At 38.2% G+C, this 10,093-nt stretch overlaps 1 protein-coding gene across 1 annotated transcript in view; it reads right to left on the reverse strand.

Moving 5' to 3' along the window:
• LOC101851628 overlaps positions 1 to 10,093 on the reverse strand; it is a gene marked incomplete in the record, with an annotated part of 55,446 nt that overhangs the window by 13,786 nt on the left and 31,567 nt on the right. Inside the window, 1 exon segment of the mRNA XM_013079253.2 lies at positions 1,782 to 1,998. Within this exon segment, the coding sequence (XP_012934707.1) occupies positions 1,782 to 1,998 (217 nt within the window).

Consider the following 10,093-nt stretch of genomic DNA (forward strand, 5'->3'; position numbering starts at 1 on the left):
CCAAACGTCAGAATTGGAGAGGCGAACTGTCTTTCAAGTTTGCCACCGCGCGGGATAAGACTCTGCATGCAGAATCTTAAAAATAATAATCACCGATAAAAATTGATTTCATCTTCGGAATCAGCGTATCAAAATACAGTAAGTGGCTCGCGTTCAACCTGATTTGATGCCATATTTAAATTCAAGCAAACTTCGTTTTTGATTGTCAATTTTGAATCTGAAGTCATGTATCAAGGTCACCAGCTGCGTTGTGTGCATCTGACGTCACAGCTGCTAGACCAAGGCCTAGGCCAACACACACAGGACACTTCCCGTGGCCTGGTTAAAAAACTGTTGGTGTCGGTCTATACGTTCTTATTCTCTGAGCGTCTGGGTGTCGGCTCCTTCCCAGAGCCGGTACTGGAGGCCTGGGGCCGGTACTGACACCTCCTTCGGTAGAACCGGAAGTTCTGGTACTGGGTACTGGTACCTGCCCATCCCTACTCTATAGCATGGTCACCTGTACAAACGGCCACTTTTCATTTTCCCCCTTGCGTTTTTCTATACAATTTAACTGTGTAAAACCGGCACGCCGCGGCCACCATATTTTAACACACAACCCCTATCACACCAAGCAACAACACCTGTCTTAGATGGCCACCTCAGTGACTCCAATACGTTTTGTCATAATTTGTGCATTAGCCCCTGGCGTTGTGGGCGAGCCGTCATAATCCAATCACCTGTCGTTGTCAGGTAGTCCCTCTAACCAATCATGTTGCGTAAGCCCTTCCCAATGTTGACTAATAGGTAACAAATTTTCAGCTGCTGGTGAGGTAAGCGTGTGATCCCTCATAACCCATAAGCCCCACCCAGAACTCATACACAAATCGTAAGTGAGATGAGTGGTCACTGTTTACCTAGTCTGTAACAAAGTAACAATGGACGTCAACATAGACCTGACAGAAGCGTCGCTTGTTCTCAGAGATTTTTAAAGTTTTAGTAGAGGCTTTACGGCGCTCGCAACTGCATAAGGTCATATGAACGCCAGAAGATTAGAACTGTTACAAGAGAGTAACAAACCTAAAAAGGATGAAGGGGAGATAAGGACGATAGATGTTTGATAGGAAGGAAGAAGTAAACCACACCAGAGCACTCGCCAACCACCCACTTAAAATGTACTTAAGTGGTGGCGAACCATGTGTTTGTTTTACCATAGCATTCAGTCCTCCTTGTTTGACACATTTCATTTTATTGTCACCCTTGCACAAAAGCAGCAAAAAAACCATACCCCCCCCGCGAAAACAACAACAATAACAATGCGGCTACTTTCGGTGGGGACCTCAGAAAGGAATGGTTTGTTTTCTTCATCTTGAACAGTCCTGCCTAAGACGGCCACTTTGTCCTTGACAATAGATGGCCGTCTTACACAGGTTCGACTGTACTTTGACACCAATTTCCTGTTTCTATTTCTGATTTTAATGCTGTAAATAAGCAAATACTGTGTATCGTATAGAGAGCTGTAAGAACACAGATGAGGGATTTAGTGCTGCTTGTTATTCACGCTTGTCAATGTGTCATTTAAATGACCTACACTCTGGCTGGAAAATCTATTCTTTGAGTTTGAGAAAGAAACCCATCGACCCAACAACGATCGTATAGTGCAGGGAAGAAGCAAGACAGATAGACAGAAACAGCAAGGGGAAAGAAAATAAGTATGATCTACCAGTGCAGTTCACCAACCACCTACATTCTATTCATGACACAGAAAGAGCATCTCGAAAATAGAAAATTTTAATACTCACCAATTGTGAACAGCTTGTTAAGACATTTTGTTGACTTTTCGATCAGCACCTCCCAGCGGCCTGCGTAGTTACGCTTCCTGGGTAAGCCCATCACTCTCATCTTGTCAATGAGAGTGTCAGTGCCAATGATATTGTAGCGTTTCTCTGGGTGACCCTTCTGCATGTTGATGCCCCATGTTGTTTTGCCAGCGCCAGGGAGTCCCACAATCATAATCATCTGCGTGGTAGACAAGCAAAGCAACAGTCAGTCTCGCGCTACTGCAGCATAATCTAATTAACAGTCAAAATATATAGACACTACGGACTACATGTAAAAAAAATAAAGTACACATCAAACAATGGCAACCTACATATACAATACATACAGTCACCTTCAACCTATATGAAAGCTCAAGTTTATCTTGGAAGCCAGAACAACACAACAGAAAGTGACTGACAAGAGAGTCCGTATTTTGAACAGAAGTATAATGAGAGAAATGCAGTGATGTTTGCTGATAATCACTGTCTGATATAAAAGATAAAGGCAGAAGCAAGGTAGTGGATTGTGACCATTTTCTAATCTACGACTGTGAGCTATGTCAAGGGAAACCAACATAAAATCTTCAAATAAAATAGTAATTTCTGCTACAAATGCACTGCTCGACTCTAGTACCATCAACTGCAAATCAGTCTTAAAAACAGAAAGAAATGCACAAATACTGTATTGTAAACGAGTGCAGCCTAAGAAAGAGATGCATAATGTACTTTTATCCCCACCCAAAAGAGTACACCATATACAATAAAAAGAGGCTGTTCCATGCAATGACTATATTCACCCCAACCTGTGAGAGAGAGAGAGAGAGAGAGAGAGAGAGAGAGAGAGAGAGAGAGAGAGAGAGGCTTCTCTCTGTGAAGAACGGATATTCTTTCTGACAAAATTATTATATTTTGCAATAATTCATTCCTTATATAAGAACAAATATGAGAAAGATTACACAAATTCACGGAAAGGAAAAGTGTCTGATCTTACTTGAAAAAACCCACCAAAAAATGAAGGCAGCAGGGGGGGGGTTTAGAGACAGATTCAGCAGTACTGATGTATCATTTGAATGAATATACACGAGCTCACTTCAGCGAGGGAATGATAGCAAAACCACTAGAAAAAACTTATATAAGAGAAAATGACTGATCTATCCACATGAAGAAGAAGTCTAGGGATAAGTATCTGGAATGTGAAACAGGGAATTAACTTGCTCAAGACAAAGATGTCACCACAACCAAACCAGTTTCTGCTGTGTGAAAGTTATTTTTTAAAGTTTGAGTAAGAGTTTTATGGCACTTGCATCACAAATTGGTCATGTAAGTGCCAGTGTGAAAGTAACAGAGTAAACAATCCAACATTAGAAAAAAGAAATAAGTATATATTGTGAGCATCCATCTAGACAAAAAAAAAAGGAAGCTAACTGATGTATAAATAGTTCAGAATCTACTAAACATATAGAACTGAACTTTTCAATGGGTTGCTGCAAGTGATAAACGAGCCAGACAGCTTACAAGAAGGGAATCACTGAAAGGGTCAAGATCTGAGAAGACTCAATGGCGGACACAATACTCACAATGCATATTTTCTTAAACTGTGCACCCCCTTAAAATGGTCAGTAAGATAACACAACAAACAGATGAAGCCACACAGCAATAAAAATAACATTTAAAAAATCCAAATAAACAAAATATATAAGAAAGTATATAAATATGTAGATAAAAAAAGACTGAGGACAATGATCATGAACCTGAGTCTTAAGGAGTTAAGGACTACCTATAGAGTCCATGAGTAGACCCTCAATTTTTTTTCATAAGGCATAGCAACGCGGGCAACTGTAATATTCAAACCTTCAAAACCGTATAACCAGACACAGAGGACAAACTAGCGAATCCTTATTTGCGCAGAGTTAGTATTTTTTCTTGCTAAAACAATACCCATACAAAACCTCAGAAGACTACATGACAATCCGGTTCATCTCAAGATCTACACTGTAAATTCCAAGGCATACTTTTTATTTCAATACTAAAACTTGCAGCCGTAAATATAATTTTAAAATTCCAAATATTTCCTTTAAAATATTTTGCTGAATCTTTGTCTATGAGAAGATCCAGCTGCTAAGCCTAGCTATGAGTTGGGAAGACTAGATAAAATTAACATGGAGCGAGGAAGATTTTGTCAAATAGTTAGAGGAGCTCATCTATACAATGACGGTAATTTTGAGCTGCAAGCTGTCAAAAAGAAACGGGGGAGGAGAAACGAAGCAGGAACTACAAACAATGTTGTTGTTGAGTTGTGGTTTGTGGAGAGCCACCATGCAAACAAAAACAGCAGATTTTAGTTTTAGTAGGGGTTTTACAGCATTTGCAACACAATAAGGTCATATAAGTGCCGAAGAATAGATGTTTGACAAGTGAGTAACATACACAAAAAAGAAGGAGAGATAAGGACAGATGTATGTTTGATAGGAAAGAAGTAGCAAGCAACACCAGAGCACCCGCCAACCACCCACACAGCAGCATTTTGCTAATAACAGATTAGGACAATAGAAACACCGAAAAGAAGTAGAAAAGAAGACCATACCAGAGCGTCCGCCACCCATCCTCACCTACCAACAAAGTTCTACAACCATGCTACAAAAAATTTGGGATATATGAAAACAAAGCTCAAATGGACAAAGGCATTTATATTTAAATGCCCCTTCCCGATGTAAGGACAATGCCTATGACTATAGCAAATCAGACAATATGTAAGGGTTGAGGGAATTCAATTATTGACTGTTGAAAACACAACAGTAATACTAAGTAAAGTGTTTTTGCCATAATGAGTAAACTTTTCGCCTTCCACTTTCACCACCTATGTCCTTGTTTATGCCAATTCCATTTTCATCTCTTCAAAAGCACAAAAATTAAGTAATATATTTTTGAGAATCAAGAAAAAAAAATATGCCTTTTGAAAATGCACCTTTCTTGCACCATCATTTTGTGCCCAATTTATTGTTAAAACATATAAACTATTGTATTATAAGCCTCAACATTTTTAAAATTGTGCACGAGTGTGACTGCATGTGAACTAATGTAAATTTTTCACTATTTCTGTATTCATGAGGCATTTTTTTGTTCTTTTAAGCTTACACTAGCTGTAAATAAAAAAAGTGAAAAAGAAGGCCCAACCAGTAGAGCTCTCCAACCACCCGCTTCACATTTCTCAGTTTTAATTTTAAGTAAAGAGGTACACATTGACACAATAAGTCATACAGAACTGGGAAAAAGTAAGACAGGTGCACAGACACAACAGAGGGATAGAAAAGAAGTAGAACAAACCAGTGGAGCCTTCCAACCACCCGCTTGACATTTCTTGATCACACAACCATAGAAAGGTTTTCACAACAACAGTTGTATAGTGCAACACACAATTATTGTGCTACTGTGACATCTTGAGCCCTGGTAAGTTTAAACACAAACAAAACGTACTCCACAACAATCAATCTTTGAAAGGAGAGCTACAGGGCTCCAAGATTCATCCCCCCCCCCCCCCCCCCCAAAGAAAGGGTCCCAACACTCACAAAAATGAATATGATGATGATGGTGATTGGGTGAAGAGAACGTTAAGAGAGAGTCACAATTTCTTGCAGAAGGGGAGCAGACTCAGATTATCTTCCATCGATGCTTTTATTTTAACACCCCCCACTCATGATAACTAAAGGAAACAGTCTGTCCATATCCAATTAGCAGCAAAGCAGCTTTAAAATTTCAAAAAGCTAACTGAGCAACCCAAACAGTTTTAGAAAAGCAATCGTACAAAACATTCTTTCTTTTACGAGAAAAATGAAATGATGAGATATAGTTCTGGGCCATACATACTACTGAACATCCCCAGGATTTTAGCTCTACATTATGTGAGCAAATTTTTGAGAAGAGGAGTAGTTCAAATAAATGAACTTGCACTGTTAGAGCTTAAATCTGACGCAAAGGAGAAAAGGGGAGGGTCTGAGAAGGAGAAAAGGGGAGGGTCTGAGTGTAGTTCCATGGAGGGGATTTGTTAGTCACCCAAGACAGGGTTTTGACAGGAACCACTAAGCTATCCAAGGGAGGGGTGTTATAAAACTTCAAAATCAATTTGTTACATACATTGAAAGGTAGACCAGGAGAGAAAAAAAAAATAACCACACTCAACATAAAACATTTGACATCAAACAGCACAGAAGCACTAATATAGAGAGAAGAGCAATTTTTAGATATCTTAGGTAAAGAACAAAGAATCGGCATTTCAAGACAGAACAAAAGTAGTGAGGAAAAAGAACCTGCTCATCACACCCTTCAACTTTGTGCAAAGTATAAAGTGAGGCTTGTAGAATAGCAGAAGCAGAAAGCTCATGACATACACCCACTGACATTACAGCAAAATAACTAAGGAACATACTCCCACATTCAGAATACACCATCTCAAAACATCTCTTGACTGCAGACAAAGCACTTTAGAATTATAAAACCGGACTAACTTTTCCAGGTGAATGCAACAACTCAGCATGTGCAAAGAAGCAGACTAGGACGAAAGATACATTAAAAAAAAGAAGTAGGAAGACCAAAACCACTAAAGCATCTGCCAACCAACTAAGCAGAGGCCTGAGAAAGGAGACAAGAAATGGTCCAGACAGAAAGGTGTTTCAGAGGGATAGACAGATAACAAAAGATGCTGGAGAAAAAGAAGGGGGGGGGGGGGGGGGGGGAGAGAAAATAGCTTGGTATAAATAAAAAACTTAACAGACCTCTTCAAATTTAAAGATGCTTAACACATGCAATCAAAAGTACTGCGCAGGAAAGCTTAAACTAAGTGTGTGTTGTGTGCAGGGTTAAAAAAGCTTTAGTTTTTAACCTCCGATCAATAAAGCCAGTAAGTAAGAATATTCGTTTGTTAGCATAAAAGAGAAGCACATCGACACAATAATGGTCAATTAGTGCTTGTGAAAAGTAAGACAGACAAAAACAACAGAGGGAAAGGAAAGAAGTAGGACCTACCCGTGGTGCCCACAATAATGTTTGTATTGTTTCCAGTTTCTATCTACACACAAAAAAAAGTAATAATTTTGTTAAACTCTTTTGGTTCTACTTCTGATTCAATAGGTTAACACAAGATGCATGAGGCAGTCAACATAAGAACCGAACCATATCATATAGCAGAGACTGGACAAGCAGGATTTGTGAAAAACAGTCCTGACAGCCCCCCGCCCCATAACCATTCAAGGTGGAACACAAAAAAAAAAATGAACACAAGAAACAAATTAAACTAAAAATAGCACTCTTTGTGTGGATTTACGAGAAACGTTTCACTACTGCAATGAAGAGAAGTAAGCTTGCTAGTTTTCAACACAGATTTTTTAATGATTGAGTACAAAAGAAGCGTATCCATACCATAATGCTGAGTATAGCAAGACTATAGACAAATTGTAGAATGCTACAAAAGAAAAACCACCAATAGATTTCTCGTGTATTGCATATACACAATAAGGCAGTGCAAAATTGCAAAGGGCAATAAAACCCACCCCCAAACAAACCAACAAATAACATAATAAAATTTTGATGTCTACATGACGATGTGAATAGATGTTATAAAAGCGGACCTCCCCACCGGAAACATCCATTGCAGATGAGACAAACTGCAAAACAGCATAAAAACAACAACTTTGGAGACAAAATGGAAACAACACCCCTCTCCATTAAAAAAAAAAAGAAAAAGAAACTTTAGAAAGTTATTAGTGATCAATAAAAAAAACACTACAAAGACCAATATCCTACAGAAGCAAAAGCACAGAACAGAATAAAAGAGCAAATGGAAGGCTTGGGGTGGAGTAGGAGCTGAATGAGTTTAGATAGTGCTCAAATAAATTTGATAAGACCGAGACTGACCCAACATTTTGGGAACATCTAAAAAAAAAAAAGAAAAAAAAAAGGGGTGTGTGTGTGATAAGAGATAAGCCTTTTACTGCTGTGGGTGTTCACATTAACTCCCCCAGGAAAGATCAAAGAAGTTATAGGGCAGAAAAGTCACCAGAACCCCTGTGGGGGGGGGGTGTTGACATTCAAGTATACCAGATTAAGGGAATTAACGATGTAAAGAAAAGTGAAATTGGAAACTCAATTTTAAAATTCTTTATTATAAGTAAGTAGTGTCATGCCTGTGAGAATATGGCAGAGTACTTCTTATATCGCCAATACAAGTAAAAAAATTAAAAAGCTCAGTGCACAGTTCTGACTCTAGTCAAACTGTAACACTTTTTTTAACTGTAAGAAATATACTACCATTAATTAAGAACATACATACTGTTTCATATATTGATCTCATCTTAAAAGTAAGAGAATCTTAAATCTGTCAAAGCCCATATTCTTTTTACAAAGTTGCAGTAATGTGCAGTAAGTGTGTAAATGAGCCAAGACTATGCCTTATAAAACAAAACAAAAAAAACAACAACTGGAGATAGGGCTTTTGCGATAGCTACTCCCTCAGGCGGGAATCCAACCCCCCCCCCCCAGCATTTAAGAAAGACGCCTACTTTGCCAGCTTTTAAATCTGGTCTTAAAACACATTTATTTAAATCCCATTTTACCAACTAGTTTCTTCTTCCAACGGCAAGCATGATCAGCAGCCACAGTGATTGTCTTTTTGTGTATGTGTTCATTGTCAGATTATGAGTGTATATTACGTATTTGAAAAAATTGTTGTATGTTAAATGGGCCAGTATGCATAAAACGTTAATTAAAATCAAATTTGATTGTGAAGCGCCTAGAGCCACCAGGGAGTGGGAGCTATAGAAGTGATCTTTAAATATCATAATTATTATTAAATCCAAAAAGTTACTGCAGGAAGATATTATCAGCAGTAACAAAGAATACTTTCCATAGCCCAATTTTTGCTTTTCTCCCTAACATATCCATTTAATATTTCTATATTAAAAAAGGATCTTTCCTTATATCTGACAAACAGATGCCTTCACATAAATGCTGATTTCTCTGAGAAATAACTGAAATGCATACGTGTAAGAGACGTACACATTTAAGAGAATGGTGGCTATTTAGCAGTTGGAAAAGTAAATGAACAGACTGAAAGTTTAAAAAAAAATGTACCTCGCTCTGATAACTTAAAAATAACACCGCCTTATGAGTGGGAAGAATTCTGTTAGAAATAACAAATGCTACAGAATACAATGAAAGTTAAGTTACCAAACACTCAGCATTCAGCAAAAAAATATATAACGCTTTTAAAAAAAGATCAGGACCAGAAAAACAAGTTTTATGGACTCGTATCCGAATATTTAAACAAGCAACCTGTTCAAGCTTCATTTTCATATACAGTACTCAGACCATATTTGGTTGTCTTTTTTCCTGATGTCTTGCATGCAAGGAAATAAAATAAAAAATTGTATTTTTGGAGAAAAGTAAGCCCAAGCCCTAAACCTAACACAACTGCCCAAAAAATCCTAAAAAATAAAATAAAAGGGACAGTCACAAGAAACAGGATAGCCACTACAACTTTTCAAATGCACCATTCAAGTCTCCTTTAACAAGAAAAAATAGCGGGTAAATATTAAAAAAATACTTCTTTAAGAGACATACTACAGAGGCACATGGACAGAGAGAGAAAGACTGGGAGAGGTGGAGAGCGTTGGCTAAAACAATATTGCAGAACAGTTCCCTCAGAGATTACAACAAAACAACAACACCAACAACACAAAAATGCAACTGAAATCTCCAACCAATTGGCCTGGTCTGAAGGCAAGCAAACACTACTCAAAACTGGATTGTACCCTTGGAGCATGTGGGTAACCAGATACTGTTAGTTGTTAGAACTGATGCAGATACATGCAAGGCATATACAAATAAGGCACTGTTGCGAGACTTCAAGACGCTCAGGGAAGCAGGAAGGTAACAGGAGTCTGTCTGACCTGCTCAGCACCATGAGCATGCAAAGTCTTGGACTTTGGTGAAAAGAAAAAGGAGGAACGGGTTGCAGAAAAGAAAGCTCACATGACATTGCAATACTAAAATCAGGACCAACACAATCATCGTTTCATTGCCACTACAGTCAACTGATTTGAAAGTACAAAACAAAGGTTATGAGTGACAAAGAGATACTGAAACCATTCCAAGAGCATAAGAAGAAAGCATTGGAATTTAAGCTGCATTACAGGTATGATTCACAGTGATAACCTAACATCTCATCTATAGGCTACAGCCTATATTATTATTTCCAAAGACAAAAGGGTGGGAAAGGATGGACATATGAAGACGAAAAGGAA

Source organism: Aplysia californica, unplaced genomic scaffold, assembly GCF_000002075.1.
Source record: "Aplysia californica isolate F4 #8 unplaced genomic scaffold, AplCal3.0 scaffold00046, whole genome shotgun sequence".
Lineage (NCBI taxonomy): Eukaryota > Metazoa > Mollusca > Gastropoda > Aplysiida > Aplysiidae > Aplysia > Aplysia californica.